The 27,453-nt window shown below is 36.2% G+C and overlaps 4 protein-coding genes across 4 annotated transcripts; 1 reads left to right on the top strand and 3 right to left on the bottom strand.

Annotated features, from left to right (window-relative positions):
- Nucleotides 1–167: 167 nt before the first annotated feature.
- Nucleotides 168–4,868, top strand: LOC141461940 (NAD-specific glutamate dehydrogenase-like). Its single transcript, XM_074143422.1, has one exon. The coding sequence runs from the start codon at nt 168–170 to the stop codon at nt 4,866–4,868; it is 4,701 nt and encodes a 1,566-aa protein (XP_073999523.1).
- An 8,820-nt stretch (nt 4,869–13,688) lies between these two features.
- LOC141461939 (protein YkfC-like) lies at nt 13,689–14,375 on the bottom strand. The gene has a single exon (XM_074143420.1). It carries the CDS (start codon nt 14,373–14,375, stop codon nt 13,689–13,691), a length of 687 nt encoding a protein of 228 aa, XP_073999521.1.
- Nucleotides 14,376–23,674: 9,299 nt separating this feature from the next.
- On the bottom strand, nt 23,675–25,959 carry LOC141461938 (enolase-like). Its single transcript, XM_074143419.1, has 2 exons — nt 24,738–25,959; nt 23,675–24,684 (listed from the first exon to the last, which is right to left on the bottom strand). The coding sequence occupies exons 1-2, from the start codon at nt 25,957–25,959 to the stop codon at nt 23,675–23,677; spliced, it is 2,232 nt and encodes a 743-aa protein (XP_073999520.1).
- Nucleotides 25,960–25,963: 4 nt separating this feature from the next.
- On the bottom strand, nt 25,964–27,453 carry LOC141461937 (UDP-N-acetylmuramate--L-alanine ligase-like). The gene is made up of 3 exons (XM_074143418.1): nt 27,212–27,453; nt 27,045–27,168; nt 25,964–26,509 (listed from the first exon to the last, which is right to left on the bottom strand). Exons 1-3 carry the CDS (start codon nt 27,451–27,453, stop codon nt 25,964–25,966), a joined length of 912 nt encoding a protein of 303 aa, XP_073999519.1.

Raw genomic sequence — 27,453 nt, 5'->3', positions numbered from 1 at the left:
TATCACTTTAGCACCTTTATTGCAGGGAAACTTCACACTCCTTTTCAGGTGCGCTTATGGTGGGCTGGTGAATGCAATAAAAAGGCGATGAGCTAATAATGTGTGCTTTTAGTAATGAAATCTTAGTTAAAAGGGTTTAAATTCGCTATGTATTTTGGTTGCAAAAAATGTGTGTAGAGCATAATGTTGACACTGAGTCTTTATTTAAGTTGATTAATCAAGAAAATCAAGAAGAAAAGGAAAAAGTCAAAGAGTTTATTAAGTACTTTTATAATTTTGTCTATAATAGCGACCTAAAGATCAATGATAAATTTCTTCTGTATATTGCAGAAGACGCATACAACTTCATCCTTAAAAAAGAGAAAGAAGAAAGTAAGTTAATGGTAAGCAATGTAAATGATGTACCAGGGATAGAAGGCAATTTTACTATAATTAAAGTAGCAAATGACGACATGCCTTTTCTGGTTGACTCTATTATTGCCAACATTAAATCGCACGATTTAACTATATGCTACTACAGCAACAGCATAATTAACATCCAAAGAAAAAGTGGCCCTATTAATGAGATTTGCCATTTAGAAGATGATAATGGTATCAAGGAGTCGTTGATATATGTGGTTATTAAAGGCATAAGTGACAGTTTTGTTGATACACTAAAAGAGTCTCAACACAGAACACTGGAGGCGGTTAGTTGCGTTGTGAAAGATTGGCAATTGATGCTCAAGAAGCTTGATGAGGCAAGTCTTTCTGTCACCCCAGTACTTGATACTGGGATCCAGGAAAAAGATTTTCTAGCTTGGTTGAAGAATAACAACTTTGTATTTTTAGGTTATCAAGAATGCGTTCCTGATGAAGATGGGAAGTTCGCTCCAAGTGGTAAGGAAAATCTTGGTTTGATGAGAGCAAATGAAGAGTATCAAAATGTATTGGTTCCCTGTGTAGACATTGATCATTTATACATATTAAGGTCAGATTTGATTTCAATAGTTCATCGGCGTACATACATGAATTGTATAGGGGTGAGAGAATTTAATGATCAGAGTAACGTGATAAAGGAACGGCGTTTTTTTGGACTGTTTACTTCTATAGCTGAAGTTCAAGATATTCGAACTATTCCAGTAATAAAGGGTAAAATTAAGATAATAGAGAAAAGGGCAGGCTTCATACCTGGTGGCCACAACAATAAAGCTTTAGTTTCTATCTTACAAGCATTCTCTTGTGATGAATTATTCCAGTCCAATGAAGATGAGTTGTTTAAAATTTGTACTTCGATCATGTCTCTTGCAATGAGACCAAGAGTCAAATTGTTTTTAAGAAAAATAGGAGACTTTGTTAGTTACATAGTGCTGATACCGATGCGTTATGCTAGTGCCAGGTTAATGTTCAAGGTACGCGATATATTGAAGGATGAGATAAATGCAAAAGGTGCAGATATTTATAACCACCACATTATAAACGAGTATGACTTGATGAAATTGCATGTGGTGCTAAAGGCTGAAGGTGCTAGTGTTCTTGATGATGAAGTTCTGTGTATCGAAAACAAATTGAGAAACATTACAGAAAAGTGGGAAGATCGTTTTATAGATAATCTATATAATACCTTCGGTACTGTTGAGGATGTATTTATCCGTTATTGCAAAGCATTTCCGATAAGCTATCAAGAGAGTTTCGAGCCTAACGACGCATATTACGATATGAAGAAATTGGAGATAGTAAGGAAAAAGAGAGTAAGTGAGGTCGATTTAAGACTTACTCGTGACAATCTAAATTACCAATTAAAGGTTTACACTCCGAGCAATGGCGGCCTTGAATTATCAAAGATATTGAGAATTACTAAGAATCTGGGCGCGAAGATCCTATCTCATAATGGTTATTACATAGAAATCAACGGTGGAATATGGATACACCATTTTGTGTTGTCGAGGGTCGATGAGCTAATAGACAACATTACTCTAAAAGAACAGTTTGAGATAACGCTTGCAAAAGTGTTTAAAGGGGAAATTAAAAATGACTATTTCAACAGTTTGATCATTATTGCTGGGCTGGAGTGGAAGGAAGTGCTTCTGGTTAGAGCGCTAAGTGCTTATCTGAAGCAAACGTCATTTAAATACAACCCAGAATACATTCAAAAAGTAGTTTCAGAGTATCCAAAGATAGTGAAATATTTGATACAATTATTTCATGCAAGATTTGATCCTAGTATAGATATTGATAGAACAGAAACTACAGACATCTTCAGAGAGAAAATTGAGGAGCTTCTAAAAGAGATCAGCAATGTTTCACATGATTACGTTATACGTTCGATATTTAACTTGATAATGGCCATTTTAAGGACCAGTTATTATCAAGATGATAAACCATATTTATCTACAAAATTTGATTCAAGTAAAATAAATGGTTTACCTGACCCGCGTCCATATCGTGAATTGTACGTGTATTCGAACCTTTTTGAGGGAATACATTTAAGGGGAGGGAAACTAGCGCGTGGTGGTTTGAGATGGTCGGATAGGACGGAAGATTTTCGTACTGAAGTTTTGGGGCTCATGAAAGCTCAGATGACGAAAAACGCGGTTATAGTCCCTGTTGGTGTAAAGGGTGGGTTTATAATAAAGAAAGTTTATAGAGATAAAAATATCTTAAGAGAGAAAAGTGTTGAGTGCTATAAGAATTTTATCAGAAGAATGCTTGATATTACTGATAATGTAGTTGATGGTAAAATAATTCCACCAGAAAATGTGATCAGGTATGATGAAGATGATCCGTACTTGGTAGTTGCAGCGGATAAAGGCACTGCTTCATTTTCTGATTACGCCAACCAAATAGCCTCTGAGTATAATTTTTGGCTTGGCGATGCATTTGCATCTGGTGGATCGGCAGGTTACGACCACAAAAAGATGGGTATTACAGCAAGAGGTGCATGGATTGCAGCACAAAGGCATTTTTGGAGAATGAATAGGGATATTTATCAAGATGTAACTGTCATTGGAATTGGAGATATGGCTGGCGATCTGTTTGGGAACGGCATGCTGCTTTCAAGAAATATGCGTTTAATCGGCGCATTTAACCATATGCATATTTTTGTTGACCCTAGTCCTGATGCAGAAAAGAGTTTCACAGAACGTAAACGTCTCTTTGAATTGCCATTTTCAACTTGGATGGATTATAGCAAAGATTTGATTTCTGAAGGTGGTGGGGTATTTGAGCGCAGCAGCAAGCAAGTAAACATTTCTCAAGAAATAAAAAAATGCTTTGATATAACAGAGGATATATTATCTCCAAATGACTTGATCCGATATCTGTTGGAAGCAAGAGTGGACTTTATATGGAATGGAGGAATTGGCACGTTTGTTAAAGCGAGAAGTGAAAGCCATGATATGGTCGGTGACAAAGCAAATGATGAGTTAAGAGTGAATGGTAAGGATATTAGAGCTTCTATGTTCATAGAAGGTGGTAATCTCGGCTGTACGCAGCTTGGAAGAATAGAGTATGTAGAGAAGGGTGGATATATCAATGCAGATTTTATTGATAATTCGGCAGGAGTAATATGCTCTGATTTGGAAGTTAACATCAAAATTGCATTTGTTTCGATCATGAAAGGAGGGGGCATTTCCTTAGAAAAAAGGAACAAAATACTAGCTAGTATGGTAGATGAAGTTGCATCTAAGGTACTTGAAGATCATAACAGGATTGAAACAAAAACATTACTTCTTGAGTGCTTGCAAGCTAAGGAAAGGTTAGAGCAGCATCACAGATTATTACTCAGCTTGGAGAGATCTGGGTTGCTGAACCGAAGTGTGGAATTCCTTCCAGCTGATGAGGAAATAGCGAGAATGTTAACTGGAGCGGAGGGCTTTAGTTCTCCCCAGCTTTCTGTCCTGATGTCTTACGCTAGAACAGCAATAGAAAATGAAATTATACTTTCCAGCCTGCCTGAAAAAGATTCATTGTGTCGTGATTACTTGCTAAACTACTTTCCACAAAAAATGGTAACAGAGTTCAAGGATTACATATTAAAACACCAACTTCGTAGAGAAATTATCTCCACTTGCATTGCAAACGATGTAGTAAATAGGATGGGATGTATATTTATTAATAATCTAGTTGAAAATACTGGAATCAAAGTGCATGAAGCAGTTAATGTGTATATTGTTGTTAACCGTTTATATAGCTTAAATAACCTGTGGCAGAAAATTGATGAATTGGATGGCAAGATTGATGTTAACTCATACTTGCAAATAGTGAGGAATGTGCAAAAGTTTATTGGTAGAGTGTCATTTTGGTTAGTAAAAAATCTCAGCAAACTCGGCTTTATAGAGCTAGATGATGTCACAAAATTTCAGGATGCAATTGAGACTTTAGGCCAGAATCTAACTGATGTTTTAGATGAACATCTATTGAAGGTCTATCACCGTGGGTCTGCTTCTTTAGTGGAACTTAATATAAATAAAGATCTAGCAAAAAAGGTTGCTGATCTGTGTATTTTGGCCTATGCATTGGACGTTATATCCATTTCTGAGCAGACATCTTTACCTATTCTTGACACTGGTAAAATATACTTTGAATTAAAGTCGCTACTGAGATTCGATCTGATTAGAACAATTGCTATCAAGATGAAAAGTCATTCTTCTTATTGGGACCGCAGCTTAATTAATGATTTATTGGATGATTTAAGCAATTATCATTATAAGCTAGCTGTCAAAGTTATAAAATCCACTAGCAACCGTGAAGATAAAGTTCAAACCTGGGCTTGTAACGATACGGATTGCATAGAACGTTATAACAGTTTCTTAGATGAGATGGTTGCTTCTAAGCTTGATTTAAGTAAATTAATATTTATAATAAGAAGAATTAAAGTACTTGCCTCGTAGGAAAAATGTTCAACATAGGTCTTTCAGAAATTTTAGTCATAGCACTAGTGAGTATAGTTGTTCTTGATAAGAATAAGATGCCTGCGTTTATTGACCTTATTAGGTATTTTATGATTGCAAAGTCGAGAGCTAGGAAATTGTTAAAAGATGCCGGAATTGAAGGTTTGTATAAAGAGTATAGTGTCGAAAAGGTAAATTATATAGTTGGTAAAGATGGTAAGTTTTATCCTAGTTACAATATAGATAATACATCTAAAGGCAATGACAGCGAAGATTCTGGTAGTAGATGATGTACTATCTAATGTTAAGCTTTTAGAACCTCGACTAAAAGCAGAGTACTATACAGTTATCGTAGCTCATGATGGCAAAGAAGCTATAGATTTAGTAGCAAAGCAGCAGCCAGATATTATATTACTCGATATCATGATGCCGAAAATAAATGGCTTTGAAGTTTGTAAGAGCCTAAAGAGTGATCCCTTAACAACCCATATTCCAATAATTATGGTGACAGCGCTGCATGACACTCATGATAGAGTGCAGGGCATTAATGCTGGTGCAGATGACTTTCTAACTAAACCAATAGACGAAACTGCTCTATCTGCGAGAATCAAGTCCCTCACGCGCTTGAAGATGGTAATAGATGAATTGCGTTTGAGAGGAGAAACTAACGCTGAGATTGGTGGGGTAGCAGGAAGCAGCATTATGGATTATTCCAACCAGATTTTTGATGCTAACATACTTGTTGTGGATGAGGATGTCTTTCAAGCGGAACAGATATGGGTCATTCCATGTCAAATCAACACAAAAAAAGACCATTTTTGACCTCATCATCTCGGATTTTCTTGAAATTTGGCACATGTGTACTATTTGTATAGACTTGGAAAAATATGAAATTTTACTGTGATAAGTCAACTGGTTTATGAGTTACAGGGCTGTAAAGTTGCCAAAAATGGGCTGAAAAACAGGGAACCCCGTGTTTTTGAATTACTGTAGAAGCTTTCCTAATTGAGCTACAGACTTGGGATTGGTGTCATTTTATAGCAGATATAATGCCCTTTCCTGTGATATGCGACATCATATGGGTTAGGATAAATAAAGTTTGTTAAATTTAAATTTAAAATTTAAATTTTAAATTTTTTAAAAAGTACATATTTTAAAATTTTAAAATTAATTCCATGAATAGCTAGTAGTGTTATGAATCACTGGGCAAAATATTAATTTGGGACGACAATGGCTTCATTGTTAAAAAAATTTAAGACTACAGCTCCTTTTCATGGAAAATATATTTTAATAAAATTAAAGTAATAAATGAATTGAAAATAGTAATAATGAATCAATGAATCATAATTCATAATTATTAAGATTTAAAATATTGATTTTGAAATCATTTTTAGAATTAATAATTATGATTACAGTAATTATTCATATTAATTATAATATATTATTTTAATGAAATTATGCAGTTAATCAAATTATACAAAAATAATTCAATTCAATATCTTTGTTCAAGAACAGTCTTCTTTGGCTGAGATATCAGCCTCTTTAAGTTGGTTTGGGCCTTGTGATTGCGTACGGGGTTCGGTAAAGAGACTGGCAGCTCGTGCCAGTTTGCAACGACCCTATGGAAATCAAATCCAAACTTCACTACAACTTTTTGAGTGGGCAGTAGAAAACATCACCAACATAGACTTTGCATATTCAACCCAGGAAGACTGTTGAATCTGAGTGTTTTTTAAAAAATCGGTTTGCTCAAGCATTGGCTATTAAAGGAACACAGCAATACCATGCTTTCATTCCCAGAAGTAAATCCAAAATATTGGTTAAAAACTTTTCTATGAACTCAGAAGCTTGCGAAATGGAAGTTTCAAAATTCCCTGATAATCTAAAATTAGCCGCCATATCAGGTTGTATATCAGTGTAGTCTATAAAGAAACTGGTGGCTTGGCATGGATATGTTTTAGAGAAAAATGAAGAACTTGATGAAGTAAAAGTAACTTTTCTTCATCCAGCTGGACCCTCTAAATCATCTCGCATCCAAGAAATGCCGATATTCTTTGGGTCTCAGTAGTGGATGTTTTGATAAAAATTGATCCTGTGACTCTGACTGGAAGAACTTACATATGTCCTACTAGAAAGTGATGCATGTCGAACAAATGAAGCCTTTTCAAGCTTAAAATAATAAAGAGATCCTATTACTTAACAGTATGTTTCACTTTGGACTTATTAGTGGAATTATTATTAGCATTATTGTATTAACATGAATTCAGAGTTGAATTAATCGGATTGGAGCTTTAGTCTTAAAATTTTTTTAACAATGAAGCCATTGTCGTCCCAAATTAATATTTTGGCCAGTGATTCATAACACTACTAGCTATTCATGGAATTAATTTTAAAATTTTAAAATATGTACTTTTTAAAAAATTTAAAATTTAAATTTAAAATTTAAATTTAACAAATTTTATTTATCCTAACCCATATGGTGTCGCATATCACAGGAAAGGGCATTATATATGCTATAAAATGACACTAATCCCAAGTCTGTAGCTCAATTAAGAAAGCTTCTACAGTAATTCAAAAACACGGGGTTCCCTGTTTTTCAGCCCATTTTTGGCAACTTTACAGCCCTGTAACTCATAAACCAGTTGACATATCACAGTAAAATTTCATATTTTTCCAAGTCTATACCAATAGTACACATGTGCCAAATTTCAAGAAAATCCGAGATGGTGAGGTTCAGACCCCGTGTTGATTTGACATGGAATGACCCATATATAATGTACTGAGTCAACGTTTTGGTTCAGTTAAAGTGCTGAATGATCCAACTGAGGCATCGAAAATTGTTATTGAGGATAACTACGACCTGATTATTTCCGACATGCAATTTTCGCAAACTAATGGCTTACGTTTATGTTCTGAGTTTCGCAGTAAAGTAGAAACACGTTACACGCCAATTCTGATTCTCTCTGAAGATTATGATAAAAACAATTTAGTAAAAGCGCTTAACGTGGGTGCTAACGATTACTTAACAGTACCACTGGACGAGAGTGAGTTAATTTACAAGTGAAACGTAAGAGGTATCAAGATGCCTTGAGAATGAACTTGTTCAATAATGCAGAAATGTCTATAAAGGATCCGCTAACTAACTGTTACAACCGAAGATATTTTGATGCGCACTTGAAAAACATTGTTAAGGATTCTGTAGAGAAGGACAGAAGATTATCTCTTATGATACTTGATATAGACTATTTTAAGGTAGTAAATGACAATTTCGGGCATAGTGCTGGGGACGAACTTTTAAAGCAAATGCAGAAGAGAATCTCTGAAAATATCAGAGTGACGGACTTGCTAGCTAGGTTTGGTGGTGAGGAATTTGTTGTTGTAATGCCAGATACCAATATATCAGATGCATACACTGTTGCAGAGAGGATACGTGAAATTATCGCTACAGAACCTTTTGTGCTCTCAGGCGAGAACACAACTCATAGTGTGACTGTGAGCATTGGAATTGCAGAAATGCAAAAATCTGACCTTGATAACATTAAAAAATTTATAGTACGCGCTGACAGGTATTTATACAAAGCAAAAAACAGTGGTAAAAATAGAGTAGTCACTGGCTAACTCAGAGTGTGACGGCATAAAAATTACCATCAACTCAAACTCACAATTTCAAAAAAAGTTATTAAATACAAAAAACATCTATAATACAGGCACTGAAATTTACATAATTTATACCAATTCCCGCTACACAGGGATCGAATAGATAACAATACCACTTTACCCAGCTATTCTACTTGCTCAAGTAGGGGCTTTTTTTAGTTATTGTCCCATGTAATGGGAATTGGTATTAGTAACAACTTTGGAGGGTTTATGAGATAAGTTGATCAGGAACTATTTGATTGTAAGGCAAGGTAATCTTAGGTCCAAACCACCCAGACACTTCAGTAACTCAGAATAATATGGCAGTAGTGCTTCAAAATAACGAGTCAATTAGTAAATTTTTCGTTAAAGGTGTCGGCACAAAGCCGCTCTGGGCAAAGTTTTGCGGGTAGGCTCCGCAGCAAGCAAAAATGTGTTTGCATAATGTCCCATAGCAAGCTATAATAGATACAATATCAAGTACTTAACACAGGAAAAGGAAAAGCAGTAGCTGAGGAAAAATCAATGCTCACAAGGATAAATTTAAGGAAACAGGCGCTAAAACAGGTTGAAAATCTCGGAATAAATTATTGCGAGATATTATTGAAGATATTATTGAAAGGTTGTACAATGTATAATATAATATATATAACATAAAGTTTTAGAGAAGTTTGTTGATAACTTTACGATTAAGACTTATTAAATATTTGATACTGTAAAATTGAACTAATACAACAAATGCAAGAGGTAAAAATAATGAAAAATTTTCCAGGAGAAAATGGCAATTTAAGCGATAGCTCAATCTTTAAAGCTCGTCTCAAAGAAGCAGACTTAGCCTTACAGGAGAAGTTGCAAGAAATCCAAGGAGCTGTAGACGAGTTTGCTAGACAGACAATTACTAATAAATTAAGACAAGTAGAGGTCGAGCACGAGAAACTTAAACTCAAGCTTGAGCAGGAAGCTTCTGACGGATTCAATAACATCCTATCCTATATCGAGCTGAATGCTGCGGAAAATGAAGATAATTTTACAAGTGGCATATATGGTTTGCTGGCGAAGATTTTTAAAATTTTCAACTTCATGAATAGCGAGCTTGGAGTAGAGACAGATCCGCAAGTCTACAGGATGATAAAAGAACGTAAAGAAGAAATGAATTATTAGTATGCTCGCCAAAATCGCTAAATAATACCACAACGTATAACTCGTTTATATACTGCAGTTTACTACCTGTAAGTTTATTAAGCCACGTTGAATGTAGCTTATCAGAAAAGTCTCCAGTTTTATTCCATTTTAAGCTCAGTTTATTGCGTTTTCGGGCAGTATGAATCCAAACGGTGAAATATAAGCTATCGATATTTTTTGATATGCTTTTTCTAATTTCAGTTCTAAGGTCGCTGTAGTTATCAGCAGAGGAATAATCTTCTAATTTGATTATTTTTAATAATTCTCCCTGTTTTGTTAGTATGGTTTCTTCATCATAATGGCAAGCGTAAGGGATAAAGTCTAAATCAATGCTTTCTAGTAATGCTAAATTATTCTTTTTTTCAAGCTTAATGTTAATTGCTGGTATTTTTGGCTGCATACAACATTATGTGCGTTCAATAAAGACAGTGATACTTAATTTTTATCTTTTTCGTTGTCAGGTTTTACTTTTGCAAAACTAAACTTCTCTTTCAAGTAGTCAGTTGCCTTTTCCGTGCTACCGAACATCATGACCAGTACACCAAACATTATCATGAAAAAGATTAGACCCCTAAACAATATTGCAAGTATCACTGCAGCTATACATAATCCTATAATTGTCGAAGGACTCATATTTTCTAAGGTATCCTTAACTGAAAATGAAGAAATAAAATTCTTTACCGTTTCTTGTATATCCTTTAGTTCATTACCCGCTGGAATCGCCTCGCCTGAGTATGATGTAAAAATGAAGCTTAACAGGGCTATAAAAACTAAAACTATTCAATTGAATGCGCATCAACTAAATACCTTTTAAATATCACCTGATTATAACAATTTTCACATCAACAGGCAAGAACTGAATTTGCCTGTTCACTACGAGTAACATATATTTAATTTTTACCGCTGTTTACTATCATCAATAAGAGGACTCAAATCGGTGGATGTTAATTTACTTGAAGGAGGGGTTAAATGCCGTGTGACTACTGCTGCTATAGCAAACACTACAGACATAACCAACAATCCTGCCCCTACCATCCCCAAAGTTACTACTCCGGCAATAAGACATCCTATTGCTGAAAAAGCACAACATGTTGCAAGTGCAATGCGAAAATTTCGGGAATGTTCAAAAAAGTGTGTCAAACCGAATTTTTAATTCAACTCAATTTTTAACCTACCAGGGAAAAAAATATCAAGTTGAGATATAGTTAGAGCCCAATTAGGCAAAGCCATAGCCCATTTTTGCTCTATCTTTTTTATAGCACAATATACCTGTTTATACAAGGCATTTGTACTGGTAAATGAACCTTTGGTTTTAGTAAATTTTCTAATTTGTCTGTGCAGCCCCTCGATAGGATTGGTGGTATAAATTAGCCTCCTAACTGGACCTGAGTACTTGAAATAACCAGATAAATTTTCCCAATTATTCTGCCAAGATTTCACAACTAAAGGATATTTTTCTCCCCATTTTTCCTCTAGCTCAAGCAAATAATTTTCGGCAATTTCTCTACTTGCAGCACGGTATATCTTTTTCAAATCATTCATGAAAACTTTCACATCTTTGCTCGATACATATTTCAGTGAATTTCTTATCTGATGTACAATACATAGTTGTACTTCTGCTTTAGGAAATACGCTGTTTATCGCTGTAGGAAAGCTTTTTAGCCCATCTACACATGCAATCAGGATATCTTCTACTCCTCTCTCTTTGAGGTCATTTAGCACTCCCAACCAGAAGTTAGCTCCTTCGCTTTCAGCCAAATAAAAGCCCAAAACTTCTTTCCTGCCATTCTGGTCTATTCCTAATATATTGTACATACATTTACTCACACAGTGACCGTCCTCCTTAACCTTAAAAAACATGCCATCCATAAACACTATTGGATACACTGATTGCAGTGGACGACTACGCCACTCATTGATTACAGGCAATAATTTATCAGTAATACTTGATATCTCTGCTACAGATATTTTGTGGTCATACATCTCTTCTACATGCAACGCTATATCTCTATATCCCATGCCACTGGCATATGTACTTAAGACCTTTGCTTCAAGTTCTGGATGTAGGCTTGTTTGCCTTTTTTTCACTATCTGTGGTTCAAAACTTCCCTCCCTATCTCTTGGCGTCAATAGTTCAAATGAACCTGCACTTGTGCGTAAAGTCTTTGAATTTCTCCCGTTCCTTCGGTTATTCTCTTCGCTTTCAACTGACAAATGGTTTTCTATTTCACCTTCAAGGCTTGCCACCAGCAGCTTTTTTATTAATGGTGTTAGTGCTCCACCTCTCCCAGTCAATGGCCTGCCTTCTCGTATAGATGACAGGATATTTGTTTCTAATTCTTTATAATCTACCAATCCGGTAGTTCTGTTTGCTATTTTTTGACTCATATGTCAAACCTCCATTTTTTGTTTCTATTATATTTTTACTTCTCGGTTTGACACACTTTTTTGAACATTCCCTCACAAGTTACCTTGGTTAATAACGTAATATACTCCATTTCCTACTTTTTGCCAGACAAAGCCTGAATTATTCAATTGATTCTCAAACCAATCTATAACTTTTTCTATATTGAGTTGTATTGAGAAGAGATGAAATCTCTGTTTTTGGTCTGTATTAGGGAGAATGTAACGAGAGCAATCTCCGCAAATGAGATCATCGCATGCTTCGTCAAAATCAGGGGCAATAAAAATTTTGTTTTTGCAATCTGGATTAGTTATACCAATTCCCGTTATGCAGGGATCGAATAGATAACAATGCCGTTTTACCTGGCTATTCTATTTGCTTAAGTAGAGGCTTTTTTTAGTTATTGTCCCATGTAATGGGAATTGGTATTACATTTAGCCAATCTAGGGGATCTTCTTCGCACGAGCAAATAACATAATATCTTGTCTGTGTTTTGATCAATCTGAGATCAGATAAGTAATTTGCGACGTTAATATGGTCTTGGCTTGGGTTGACTAGAGAATTTGAACCCAAAAGATCAGCAATTTGTTTTTGGTAAGATAGTAAGTCCATATAATGTTTTCATGTGTACCTTCAAATCTTCTTTTTCTTTTTTGTTCAATCGTTCCAGATAATGAATTTTCCCACGTAGGGTCGAGAACTGGCGCGCCTACTTTAGGGTTTGGTGGCTGATCCATTGTTTTCACAATAGGCCTCAATCCAAATTCCCATATTAACGTTTCCAGCTCCCGCCTCGTCAAACGCAGCATGCGGTTTTCCCGCACTACGCTTTCCTAGCAGATTCTTCACCAAAGTTTATAACATATTGTACTGGTGATGCTTTCGGTTTGTAATACCTTATTCTGTAGTCTGAATATAGACCCAGCGTTTTGTATATCCATTCGCTACTCCACTTTTTCCACCCAAACCCTTTCTTTGCTTTCCTGGCTCGCATTAAGTTGCGTCTTACCTTCTTTTCCACCCAATGTTTTACGTAATTGAACTTTCGACCAGAGTTCCCTATCCTAAAGTAGTTTACCCACCCTCTCAATATCGGATCGATGTCATGTATCACTCTTTTTATCGGTTGCGATTTATAGCGCCGAAATATTTCCTTCAACTTGCGTAGCAGGTTTGTTCGTGCTTTCATCTGCGGTGTTTTCCTGACATTCCACTTTCCTTGTCTTGTGATATTCTCTTGAAAATCAAACCCTAGGAAGCTAAATGTCTCTCCTTTCTTTAGGTTGATGACTTTTGTCTTTTCTTCATTTACGCTCACTTCTAGTTTTGCTAATTCTTCTTCCAACCTTCTGTATACTGCTCTTTCTAGCCATTCCCGTTTCGGGTGTTCACTAATCAGTATCACTAAATCGTCTGCCCATCTGGCATATTCCATACGTTGGTACTTTCCCTCTTTGGTCACCTCTTTTGCTTTCTCCAACATTTTATCTACCTCATTTAGGTATATATTGCTTATACCAATTCCCGTTATGCAGGGATCGAATAGATAACAATGCCGTTTTACCTGGCTATTCTATTTGCTTAAGTAGAGGCTTTTTTTAGTTATTGTCCCATGTAATGGGAATTGGTATTAGTAGTGGCGAAAGTGGTGATCCTTGTGCTATTCCTCGTTTTCCTCCTGTTTTGAGGATTAGCTTAATCATGCGCATGATTTCTTTGTCATTTATTCTTTTGGCAATCTTTTCCATCAGAATATGATGTCGCACATTGTCGAAGTAGGATTTCAGATCTACGTCAATTACTTTTGTATTGCCTTTGATTGCTGCTTCCGTTACTTCTTGTACTGCTTCATGCGCATTACGCTTAGGTCTATACCCGTATGATCCTTTTTGGAAGTCTGATTCGAATATCGGTTCAAGTATTAGCTTCAGTGCTATTTGCACTATTCTATCCCGGATGCAGGGTATGTTCAACTTTCTGAATTTTCCTCCAGATTTTGGTATTTCCTTCCTCCGGTTCCTATTTTGGCTATAGGTCTTGGTTATTAGTTCGTGTCTTATTTGTTGAAGATACTTTTCTAAGCCATCTGCCTCTATCGATTCGAATGTCATCCCATCTATTCCTGGTGCCCCTTTACTCTTCTTTGTTAGCTTATATGCTTCTTCCAGTGTCTCCATCTTGCAGACGTGAACATAGATTCCCCAGAATCGCCATTCCGGTTCTGCTTTCGCTTTGATATATATCTTTCTTCTCAGGTCTTGTAATTTTATTGGCATTTTTATCATTTTTACCTTTACCTTCCTTTTGTTAAATGATTTCTACTAGCAGGGTGCCTTTGCTCCATGAGCGTTACCTCACTTCTTCACTACTACGCACCCATCCGCCACCCTCTCATCTTCGGTTCACTTCCTGTTTTCCAGTTATAGAACCTATCTCTCCAAGGTATTTCTCCTTGGGATGAGGAGGGCTTCTCCAGTTGCTTTGTATGTCCTCATTGCCATGCCGTTACTAATACCCCGCTGAAGTAGACCAATCGTTTCATTCGTTTTTCGTCTGGTCTATTCTGTCTTCGCCAGTACCAAGATGGCTCGACCTTCAGAATATTCCTTTCGAGGCAATCTGTGTATTCGCTTTCGCTACGGCCTGGTAATTCGCCTCTATCCTACGATAATGTTGTCGGTAGGCTTCAACATTTTGGTTCCCCTCCATGCTGCTACCCAAGCTACAGGATTCCGACTTTTATCCTGGTAGGTCTATCTCCTACTGAACAATACTCACCTTCTCTGGACGCACTTGGCACCTGAATCTTGAAAATTACTTTTGCTCTTGGCATCATTTTCCGGTGGCATGAGCCCACCCAACAAATTCCAAGCCATGTTTTTTCTCCTACTAAATAACTAAACCAAGTATACCACTAAATAACAACTTTGCCAAGCAAATTGTTTAATTTTTTAGCAAATAAGCTCGCGTCATCCATCTCTTCGCCTTCCGTTATACAAGCTTGATAGAACAATAAGTGAATCATGTCCTCCAGTGTTGGATTTTCAACGTTTTCAGCGTGAGATTTTATTATGCTTTTTATTACAGGGTGCTTAGTGTTGATTTCGAGCACCTTTGGCGTGCGGTAATTTAGCTGCTTTTGTTCACGTAAAAAACGTTCCATGCGAAGATCCATAGCTCCTTCATCAACCGCCAAACACACAGGACTATCAGTCAATTTCTTGGAAATTTTTACGCTTTTTACTGCACTGCCAAGAACTTTGGTGAAATATTGCAGTATAGAGTCTGCATTTTCTTCCGTCTTGTCTTCATCTGATTTGTTTTCTTCCTCTTTTTTCTCTGAAGAGAAATTTTCCAGATCAACATCCGCACGAGTTACAGACTTAAACTTTTGATCTTTATATTCATGAACTACACTAGTCCAGAAATCATCCACTGGGTCAACAAACAGAAGAACCTCCAATCCTTTGCTGATAAACCCTTCAAGTTGTGGACTGTTTTTCACAGAATCTAAACTGTTTCCTGTAAGATAATAGATATGCTCCTGCTCAGGCTTCATTCTGCTTATATAATCATCAATGCTGACTAATTTCTCATCACCAGTGCTATGGAACCTGCAAATTGAGAGCAGCGCTTCTCTTTCATCGGTCGGCATGGCTTCACAAAGGCCTTCTTTCAATACTGCACCAAAATTGGTCCAAAATTTTGTGTATTCCTCTAAATTCTCTTTTGCCTTTTTACCGAGCTCTGATATCACACGCTTAGTTAGGGATCTTCTGATTTGCTCAATAACTCGATTGTTCTGCAGCGTTTCTCTGCTGATGTTTAGAGGTAAATCCGGAGAATCAACAATACCTTTCAGGAAACGCAAGTACTGCGGTATGACCTGTACATTATCTTCAGTGATAAACACTTTATTTACGTACAATTTCACGGAGCAACGTCTATCTGGGTGGAATAAATCGAAAGGCTTGATAGAGGGAACGTAAAGCAAATTCGTATATTCTATTGCCCCTTCATTTTTGTTATGCAAGGTTCACATCATCCAAGGCTCACCACCAACATGCGCAACACTGCGGAAGAAATCGTTGTGCTCCTCTTGAGTAACATCATTTTTCGGCTTAGTCCAAATAGCAGCCTTGTTGTTTAACTTCTCACTTTTTCCTTCTTCATTTACAAATTCAACGGGAAAGTTTATGTGATCCGAATAAGTAGTAACGATATTTTCAACGCGAAACTTGTCTAAAAACTCGTTCTCTTCAGGGCGCATAACCAGGGTAATTTTAGTTCCACGAGGGATTTGATCATCTAATTTGCTGATTGAATATTCTCCATCTCCCTTGGATTTCCAGATCCAAGATTCCTCTTCTCCCGCCTTTCGAGATTCAACTATAACTTCTAAAGCAACCATGAAGCTCGAGTAAAAACCCACGCCAAATTTTCCAATTAACTCTACAGTTTGGCTTGAATCTTTGCTATTTTTAATTGCGTCCAAGAATTTTTGTGTACCAGAGCTGGCAATTGTGCCAAGGTTGTCTATTAAATCCTGCCTGTTCATTCCAATCCCATTGTCAGTTATATACAGCTCATTCTTATCTTTATTGGCACTAATGGTGATTTTTAACTCAAGTTATATACCTTGTACCGTTAGGGGCTTTTTTAAAAAGAATAATTTTTATTTAAAACACAAGTTCTTTATTACAATATTAACTGATATATATAAAATAACGGTTACAAAGATATCAAGGGAAGGGAACTTCACTACTGATAGGTTGAACGGAACTTGGACAGAGTCTGGGCAGAACTTAGCTCGGGCAGCGGTTGGACAGAACTGCAGGTAGAACTTAACTCGGGCAGCGGTTGGACAGAACTGGCTGGCCTGGCCTGGGTGACGTATTTATATGTTTGAAGACTGCTGTTATCAGAGGAAATATATTTATGCTGAGTCTCGAGGTTTCCTGTATATAACTCCTCCCTCCTTAAGTTTTTCGTGTCCTCACGAAATTTGGAAGTGTGAGGAGTTCATCGAATTTGGAGATGTTGTTGGTAGGCTGCCATTGTTGATGTACGAACTGGTGGCAGGGGAGTCACTGAAGCATCTGTTGAATTGTCTTCTGGTTGCTGGGGCTCACTTCTATTAAAGAGTTTTACAATTTTATAGATTTTTCTTCTATAACGGATGAATAGATGAGTGATTGAGAGGCAGAGAGCTATGATGGCGATGATGAATAAAGTTGTAGTGTAGTCTGAGGTGGATTCCTCTTCTAATTCTTCTAGGGGTATCATTTTAATATTTAAGTAGTGAAGGTCAAGGAAGGAAATATTAAGATGATCATATTGATCAGGGATAGAAGGATTAATTAACATGTGCTTGAATTCATTATAGGTCTATAAAGGTTTACAATTAGTTACTTTTTCATTAATTTCTAAAGTTAACAAAGCAATGTTCTTAATGCTAACTGTAAGACTTACATTGTTTCTATCAATGTTTACAATAGGGGTTTCATATACTAAGTATTTATTTACGGCTTCAACATATTTTATGAAAGGGTTAGGTTTGGGTATATTTACCTTTTTACATTGGCTTTCAATGTTATTATTTAGTAAGTTATTTATACATTCATTATGAATGATAGTGGCATTCTTGCAATAATAATTGTTTAATAATAGTTCACAATGAGCTGTGTATAGTTTGTTAGTTCTCAGGACTAATGAAGGGGAAGTAATTATAGTTAAGGTCTGATTCAAGTGATCATAGGGATAGGACAAAAGAAAATAAGTTTCCGTTAAGGGGGTTTTAATTGGGAGTTGGACTTTTATTTAAATTGGTAACTTTATGGGTTGCCACTAGTTCCAGGCTTAGGAGAATCAGGAGGACGATCATTTTCGTTCTTTTGTGTGGTTGCCTGCGAACAAGAAGGTTCACGTGAATGATTTTCAAATTTTCTAGGGCGTTTAAGTTGTGAGGGGTGAATTTTGGTTTTCTTGGTTTTGCCAGTTAAGACTTTTTGTTTAGTTTTATCATATGTTACTGATTTATACCTTGGTTTAGCTTTGTTTCTATTATGGGTTTTTATATAAATTTTTCCTGGGGGAATTTCTACATTTTCTCTGTTTTCATTTAGTAAATTAGTTCTTTCCTCTTTTTCTTTTTCTATTTGTTCTTTAATTACTTTATGTATGAGTTGTTTTTCTTTGTGATATTCATCAGTTTGAATTTCAAAAATGGTTGTTTGTTTTTGTTCTGTAAGAGTTGTTATGCCAAAACTAATTTCATTGGGGCTAAGTTTTAGTGTATTATTTGGAGTGTTGTTGTATGCTATGGTTGCTAGCTTTAGAGTTTGATTTAAAGGTATCTTAGGATCTTCGATACGGATCAGATTAAGTAATTCTATAAAGGTTGAATGAGCTCGGTTAATGAGTCCATTGGAATTATGGTGGTGTGGAGTGGTTAGATAAAGGGAGATATTATTATAATTTAAGAAAGATTCGAATCCTTTATTGGCGAATTCTTTACCATTATCAGCTTGGATTTCGCTGGGTGTAGGGAAGTTACTAAGGTAATCTCTTAATTTATCAATTACTTCTGTACTATTCGTGGAAGTGATTATATAGGCTGTCATTCGTTTCGAAAAACAGTCAATTATAGTTAATATTAGGTGATTAGAAAAGAATAGGGTATCAATTTGAAGTCTTTCAAAGGGTCTGCTTGGGGTAGGTGTTATCTGGAATTTTTGTTTTGGAGGGTTCCTCTCATATTTAATTTGTTTGCAGGCATCGCAATTGTTAATTACTTCTGTGATTGTATCTGTCATACGGGGCCAATAATATTTTGTTTTTAATCTTTTATATATGTCGTTTATTCCTCTATGGCATGTTTTACCGAGGTGATGGTTTTTAATTAATTCTACTTGGTCTTCTTTTTCTTCAACATCTATATTAATTTTAAAATATCTTTTTATACGGATTGAGGGGTATGTAGTTATTACTATATCTTTAAATATTTGGAATACATCATCTAATATATTGTTCATTACTACAGCTTGATTAGAGCAATAAATGCCGTATGTGGTGTTGGGTTTTAGGAATTCTAAACAATGTTTAGTGAGTGTCTCTTTATGTGGCCATGCTACTTGCCATATTAATCTGCTTCGATTGCCGAAGTATGTTTTTCTTTTACTGTTGGCAGGATTGCCAATGTTGATATGGATTTGATGTTTTTCTGTGTTGACACATTTGTTATTATCTGGGAGTATAATTATTTGATTCGGGACAATATCTGGAGCAATTTCTCCGGAGGGAATTTCTTCATTTGTAAGGTCGTTATTCTCTTTTGGGGAATCTGATTCATTTGATTCATCTAATTCATTTAGGGTTTTTGATACGAGTTCATCTAGGTCTATAGGGTCTGAAGGTTCACACCTTTCTTCTGGGGGATTGATTTCATCCATTATCTTGGAGATTTCTTCTTCTCTTGGGGATTCTAATAGTTCGGTTAATGTTTGCTCAATAAATGGGGACTCTAAAGGATCAAAGGGGTCGATGTCATCTAGGTTTTCATTTGGATTTAATAAGGGTACGTCGTCTAGGGAGTCTTCACTGCTATCATTCAAGAGGATATTTAAGGGGATAGGATTTCTTGATAGCGCGTCGGCTACATAATTGGTTTTTCCATCTACATGCTTTATTTCAGGTTTGCTATCGGACTTACACTGCTGGAGTGGCCGTTGTCTAAAAAAGATTCGAGTTGGTTTACTCTTTCTGTTAATTGTTGAATCTGGGATTCTTGTGAGTCGTGTGTGGCCATGTGTAGGGGTGCTGGATTTCTTTTGTGAGGGTTCGAAGGTTTTTGATAATTTGGGGGTGGTCTCGGTTCACGAGGTTGTTGATTGTAGGGAGGCCTAGGGCCATTGCTTTTCCATGAGTCTCTGGAATTATAGTGGGAGTTAGGGAAAGGTCTATACGGAGTTTGCGTTTGCATTAATGGGGAAGGATAGTTTGAGGTCGAAGGAAAACTGGGATTACGATAACTTGTTGGGTTCTGCTGGTATCTCCTTTGAGGAGGATTACGTGGTTGTTGAGAGGGGGATCGATAGGATGATTGGGGTTTCGTGTACAACTGGTCGATTAGGAACATACATTTAGTGTTTAAAGTCTCTCTTAATTTTTCTAAAGATGTAGGATTAAAGGTCATCACATGATTGGACAATTGCCATGGGGTAGTTGAATAGAAATGGTGGATAACTTCTTTTTCTAAGTATTGCATAGAAGTTAATATAATTTCTTCACTAATGCCATCAATCATATATTTGGCATGGATTAGGTGTGTTACAGATTCTAAACGAGTTAGGTAGTCGGTTGGGAGTTCTTTAAAATGGGGCTTCATATTATAAATTTCTGACTTTAATGTTTCGAAAGATTTTGAACACGAAAAGTTTCTTTTTAAGATGTCTAATAATTCTTTAATAGTGTGGATTCTTTTAGTTAAAATTAAGGATTGCGCGGATCCTGTGATTTTGGCTTTTATTTTATTAAGGAGAAGGTATTCATTAGTGGAATTTTCTATAATGTTGGGTCTACAGGTTACGTTATAAACGTCTTCGACTGTTTGAGTAAAGTATAATAATTCATAAGGGTCTCCGTTAAATATGGGAATATGATCATAATCTTCTTTTCGTAAAGGGTGACTAATACGTGGTAATGAAGAGCTTGTGTGGGAACACGGAGTCTGAGTATCCGTTTGGTCATAGGGGGTAAGGACTGGGGGTAGCAGGTCGGAAGTGTTAAGATTAGTATGCATTTTATACAGCTCAAGTGATTACAGTATAAGACACAGTTGTATGATTAAAATATGTTGATTTGCCTTCTTCTTATCTGTTAAAAGAATATTTATTCAGTTATACTGATTTGCTTTTCTTTATCTTATCTTATAGGGGCTTTTTATAAATTCTTTATATCCGTTACACTTCTTTATAAAGATATCTTAGTCTTTATAATCTAATAATTATTCGCGAACTTATTTATTCTTTATATCAATTATACTTTCTTTTTATTATAAGGATTAATAATTATATGGGGACTTATTTTATTTTTACAATATATCAATTATGTTTCTCTTTTTGGGACTGGGACAATTAATACTGCCCTTGCCTACTTTATATGTTTTTAATTTATTGTTTCGGCAGGGTAATCAAGGGGATTTTATAACAACTAGGGGAATTTATTTCTTTTGGGACTGGAATAATTGATGCGGTTATTTTATTCCTTTTGGGACTGGAATAATCGATGCGGTTATTTTATTCCTTTTGGGACTGGAATAATTGATGCGGTTATTTTATTCCTTTTGGGACTGGAATAATCGATGCGGTTATTTTATTCCTTTTGGGACTGGAATAATTGATGCGGTTATTTTATTCCTTTTGGGACTGGAATAATCGATGCGGTTATTTTATTCCTTTTGGGACTGGAATAATTGATGCGGTTATTTTATTCCTTTTGGGACTGGAATAATCGATGCGGTTATTTTATTCCTTTTGGGACTGGAATAATCGATGCGGTTATTTTATTCCTTTTGGGACTGGAATAATCAATGAGGTTATTTTATTCCTTTTGGGACTGGAATAATCAATGCGGTTACCAACGAAGAATTTGTTTATCCACCTGGTGAATAACTGACGGTACTTTTATAGTCAAGTCAAAATAAGAAAGTTATTCCTTTGGGAGATTTCTAGGGACAATACAAGAATGTATACACTATTTGATAAGAAGCACATACAAAATCTTAAGACAAATGCTTAAAAGGAAAATTAAAATAATAATAATAAAATAATTACGGCTTGAGTTCTGCCCACCTGATGTTGAATGCTGAATAGATGTTGACCCAGAAGTCTTCTGCTCTCTCGCTCTCAATCACTTTTGGTACGATGTTTTGGAAATTATTAAATTGTTTATGCACTTAAAGTCTCTGCAAAATAGGGACCGTTTATGTCAATTCGAGTCTCTGCAATCGGGCGCCAGTTATATACCTTGTACCGTTAGGGGCTTTTTTAAAAAGAATAATTTTTATTTAAAACACAAGTTCTTTATTACAATATTAACTGATATATATAAAATAACGGTTACAAAGATATCAAGGGAAGGGAACTTCACTACTGATAGGTTGAACGGAACTTGGACAGAGTCTGGGCAGAACTTAGCTCGGGCAGCGGTTGGACAGAACTGCAGGTAGAACTTAACTCGGGCAGCGGTTGGACAGAACTGGCTGGCCTGGCCTGGGTGACGTATTTATATGTTTGAAGACTTCTGTTATCAGAGGAAATATATTTATGCTGAGTCTCGAGGTTTCCTGTATATAACTCTCATTGCTTGAATCTAGCAAATTAGGATTTAGTTGTGATTCATAGCGTAATTTGTCACATGCATCCGATGCATTTGATATTAACTCACGCAGAAAAATATCCTTGTTGGTATAGAGCGAATGAATTACTATGTTCAGTACTTTCCCTACTTCAGCATCAAATTTTAAATTTTCAGTTTCTTGTACGTTATGCATTTTGAGCTCCATTATTAGCCTACTACCCATATAATTTAAGTATTGCACTGCGATCTTTCAAGGTCACGCACGCCAAAATAAAACTTCTTGCATAATCATATCAAACCAGTTTTGAAATATACGAAAAAAACTACTTGACAACCTTCGCTAGCGCCTTTACAATAGAATTGTGGGTGTTTTAGGCCTAAAATTTATCTTTAATCTTGTATTAAGTGACAAAAGCACAGTATAAAACAAGGCGTGTTATGTTTAATTTTTGCAGCATGGACACTGCATGTCTTTATAAATTTTTGTCTACATTAGCTGAGCCTCGCTTATTAAGTGGTGTAAGAGAGAACCGGACGCCAAGTTTTTGAGAGAACAGTAAACAACTCACATCACGGGGTTTCTTTTGTCTTGTTTTTAATTGGTTAAAATTTTAACCAATCCCATTTTTTTCACAAAAAAATTGCTTGACAAGTTTTAACATTCCTCTTATCATAAAATTATGGGTATTTACAACCCCAAGGTCAGCTACTTGTCAAGCGTATAGAGCATTAACGCCAAGTTATTAAAATAGACATTGACCAGGGCTTTTTTTTCTCGTTTGGGTAAATTTCTTAAACATAAAAGTTATACCAATTTTCGTTATCAAACAAGATACATAATAAATTCGCTAAATCTCTCATCGTAGGGGAAACTTTTTAATTTACCACAGAGATTTGGCATAAAATGGATTTCCAGTAAAAAATTACTTCGCCTATTTATCCAGTGTTACTATAATTACAGTAGAGATATTTAGAGAGCTCAAAATCTATCTCCGTCTGCAGACCTTTTTATTAAACAACCAAACTCAGTAAAAGATGTAGCGTATCTTCTTCAGTGTGCGTGGGTGCACACACGTGCTTAATCTCTGTCGTATGTGCGTTGCATTTTTTCTGAATTTTTTATATGAGGGGACTTTGTCTAAAATATCACATTCTTAACAGAAAATTGCTCAAGTCGGCAAAAGTAATATCGGGCTTGTTTACACGTGGCTATTGAACGGGAGATTCATGCCTTAAAAGGATCATATACATCAGTTTTCCTAGGGTTATTCTTTTTCAATTTTTCACTTAATAACCTCAAAATGGGCTGTAAATCATCATCAATTGATAAGCATAGTACTTCTTTATCAAGATAGTTAGCCAAGTGTTTCTTCTTCTCCAGAATTTCTGCTTCTTCCAACAAGTCACATTTGTTTAACACCACAACTTCCTCTTTTCTAACAAGATCACTATTGTAAAGCTCCAACTCATTGTGTGTGCAATCATACGCTGAAATGACATCATCGTGAGTTACATCAATTAAATGCAGTAAAATTTTACACCTTTCTATGTGCTTCAAAAATTTATGTCCAAGCCCAACTCCAAGGTGAGCATCGGAGATTATTCCAGGAATATCTGCTATTACAATTTCGCTATCATCCACTTTTGCTACACCTAAATGTGGTCTTATCGTGGTGAATGGATAATCACCTATTTTTGTATCTGCATTTGAACAGCGAGTTAAAAATTTTGATTTACCTGCGTTTGGCATGCCGATAATGCCAACGTCAGATAAAACTTTTAGTTTTAATAATACATATTTTTCTTCGCCAGGTTGACCGTAGGTAAAATGCCTTGGTGCCCTGTTAGTAGAAGATTTAAAATTGGTGTTTCCAAGTCCACCTTTTCCACCTTGCACTACTTGAAATTCCATATTGGGTTTATCAAGGTCTACTATCACCTCCTCACTTTCTTCATCGATTATTTGTGTCCCAACTGGAACTTTAAGTACGATGTTTTTTCCTGATGTACCAGACCTATCCCTGCTTGCCCCACTTTTTCCATCGTTTGCCTTAATGTGTCTCCTATAACGAAAATTAAGCAAAGTGTTGAGATTTGCATCACTGACAAAAACTATGTCTCCTCCCTTTCCTCCATTACCACCGTTTGGACCACCAAATTCGACGAATTTTTCTCGACGAAAACTCGCGCATCCATCACCGCCATCACCTGCCTTTAGATACAATTTAACTTCGTCTATAAAGTCCATGGCAAACCACTATAATATTTGGCATTTCTTCCCAACGTGCCCTCTATTCTCAGCAGCTCATTATACTTTGCAAGCCTATCAGAACGTGATAGTGAGCCAGTCTTTATTTGCCCACAATTTGACGCAATTGCTATATGAGATATCGTTGTGTCTTCTGTTTCACCTGAACGGTGTGATAGAACAGTTTTGTAACGACCTGATTTTGCCATTCCAATAGCAGTAAAAGTTTCTGTTAATGTTCCTATCTGATTCGGTTTGATTAGTACAGCATTTGCCACTCCTTCCTCTATTCCTCTACGTATTAGTTCACAATTTGTAACGAACAAATCATCTCCAACCAATTGAATTTCACTCCCCAATTTTGCAGTAAGTAACTTCCAACCTTCATAATCGTCTTCACTCATCGCATCTTCTATAGAAACTATTGGGTATCCTTTTACAAGGTCACAATAGTATTCAACTAATCCGTCCGAAGTAAGCTCATTATTTTCAAATTTGTAAATTCCATTTTCATAAAAAGTAGACGCAGCAACATCAAGACTCAGTACAAAATGATCTTGTATTGAATAACCGGCAGATTCTATAGCATTTATAATTAAGTCAAGTGCTTCTTTAGTGCTCTCAATGTTTGGTGCAAAACCACCTTCATCTCCTACGTTTGTGCTGTAACCCTTTTTCTTGAGAATGCTGCGCAAATTATGAAACACCTCTGCAGACATTCTGATCGCTTCACTGAAAGCCTCAGCTCCAATAGGAAAAACCATGAATTCTTGAAAGTCAAGTTTATTGTCTGCATGTACTCCACCGTTAATTATGTTAATCATTGGAAACGGCATAACACTTGCCTGTTCTCCTCCTAAATATCTATATAGTGGCATTTTGAAACTGTTTGCTGCTGCTTTTGCAACGGCAAGAGACACCCCTAAAGTTGCATTTGCTCCAAGCTTAGATTTGTTTTTCGTTCCATCTAATTCGATTAATACTTTATCAATTATACTTTGGTCTGCTGCATCCATGCCAACAATTTTACTTGCTATCACTCCATTTACAGACTGAACAGCTTTCAGCACTCCTTTACCACAATATCTTTTTTCATCTTGATCCCTCAGTTCTAAGGCTTCTAGTTTGCCGGTTGAAGCTCCAGAAGGTACAGACGCTCTACCTGTTACTCCATCGCAGAGTTCAACTTCTACCTCAACGGTTGGATAACCCCTGCTATCTAAAATTTTTCTTGCGAATACATTGTTAATTATCTTTTTCATCATGTTAAACCTCTATTTCCGACATAAGTGCTGCAGTTTCTTTCGCTAGTTTGGCTATATTACTACCAGCACCAATAAATAGTACCACATCACCTGAATTTGTCGAATCATTGATAAAATGTGAAATGAGCAAAGCATTATTCATAATCTCTACGTTACTAAACCCATTGCTGACTAAAGCTTTCTGTATATCATCAATTCCACAACCGGGAATAGGCTCATCTTCTAGGGGATGAACAGGAGTGAGAATGACATAGTCAAACATCATAAAGACTTGTACGAATTCACCAAAAAAATTACGAATGCGAGCGAAACGGAGCGGTTCAATGATTCCTGTTACCTTTCCTTTAGTGATCAAGCGTGCTGCTGCCAGGGTTGCTTGTATTTTATTTGGATGATGGGCATAATCTTCAATTAACCTAATGCCTTTAATATTAGCAATTAAAGAAAATCTTCTTGCTACTCCTTTAAATTCCACAAGGCCTTTTTTAATGTCCGCATCGCCAATTCCAAGTTTTACCGCAACCGATATTGCTGACTTTGTGAATACCTATTGCGTTTGACAGTACTACATTTTTTATAATTCTAGATCCCAGTGTCAAGCGCTGGGATGACGGGAGGTGGCATTGGGATGACAAAGGGGGATTGGACGATAAGTGGTAACTAGATGATAACAGCTCTTTCTTTGTCATCCCAGTGCTTGACACTGGGATCCAGTTATTTTCGTCTATATTAATCAACACATCAAATTCCATGCTGTTATTGTGTTGTTCGATGTTACTGGCTCTTATGCTACCATTCTCAAACCCAAACGTCATAGAATTGCCTGCATCACAATTGATGCCTACAAAATCAGGCAAAATAGCAAAGTCTGCCCTGTTTACAAATTGAGAAAATGCATTTTTGAGATTGTCAAATGTGCCGTAATGGTCTATGTGATCGTCATTAACACTCATTATAACAGCGATATTTGCAGGGATTTTTAACATAGTTCCATCAGATTCATCAGCCTCAGTCAAAAAAATGTCACTCCTGCCAAGTTTTGAGTTATTTCGGTAGGAGTTTAGTATCCCTCCCACAATTACAGTTGCATCAATGCCAGAATGATCAAAAATGGAAGCAATCATAGCCGTTGTTGTCGTCTTTCCACTTGAACCTGAAACTGCTATCACATATTTATCTTTCATAATCTCAGCGAGTATGTCTGACCTATGCAAAATGGTTTTTTTTGTTATCTCTTGCAGCAACTAACTCCACGTTGTTGGATTTTATTGCAGAAGAATGAACGACCACTTGGGCTTGCCTGATGTTATTGGCATTGTGGCCAATATAGATCTCTATACCTAGCTTTTGTAACCTATCTACATTGTCATTTGATTGCGTATCACTGCCTTGGACTTTATAATTAGAATTATGAAGAATTTCAGCAATTGCGCTCATTCCAATTCCACCTATACCAATTATATGTATTGTTTCTTTTCGAGTATTGTTCAT

Source organism: Rhodnius prolixus, unplaced genomic scaffold (genome assembly GCF_049639745.1).
Source record: "Rhodnius prolixus isolate KJV_2025 unplaced genomic scaffold, Rpr scaffold_12, whole genome shotgun sequence".
Lineage (NCBI taxonomy): Eukaryota > Metazoa > Arthropoda > Insecta > Hemiptera > Reduviidae > Rhodnius > Rhodnius prolixus.
Note: the sequence above shows the minus strand (reverse complement) of the source record. Positions and strands in the feature narration are given on the sequence as shown.

Coding starts and splice junctions, on each gene's coding strand:
- LOC141461940 (XM_074143422.1), top strand. CDS start 168: ATGTGTGTAGAGCATAATGTTGACACTGAGTCTTTATTTAAGTTGATT.
- LOC141461939 (XM_074143420.1), bottom strand. CDS start 14,375: ATGATAAAAATGCCAATAAAATTACAAGACCTGAGAAGAAAGATATAT.
- LOC141461938 (XM_074143419.1), bottom strand. CDS start 25,959: ATGAAAAAGATAATTAACAATGTATTCGCAAGAAAAATTTTAGATAGC. Junction 24,685..24,737: donor TGAGCTGCTGAGAATAGAGG/GCACGTTGGGAA, acceptor TGGACTTTATAG/ACGAAGTTAAATTGTATCTA.
- LOC141461937 (XM_074143418.1), bottom strand. CDS start 27,453: ATGAACAATACTCGAAAAGAAACAATACATATAATTGGTATAGGTGGA. Junction 27,169..27,211: donor ATAAAATCCAACAACGTGGA/GTTAGTTGCTGC, acceptor CATTTTGCATAG/GTCAGACATACTCGCTGAGA. Junction 26,510..27,044: donor ATTCTGGCATTGATGCAACT/GTAATTGTGGGA, acceptor CAAACGCAATAG/GTATTCACAAAGTCAGCAAT.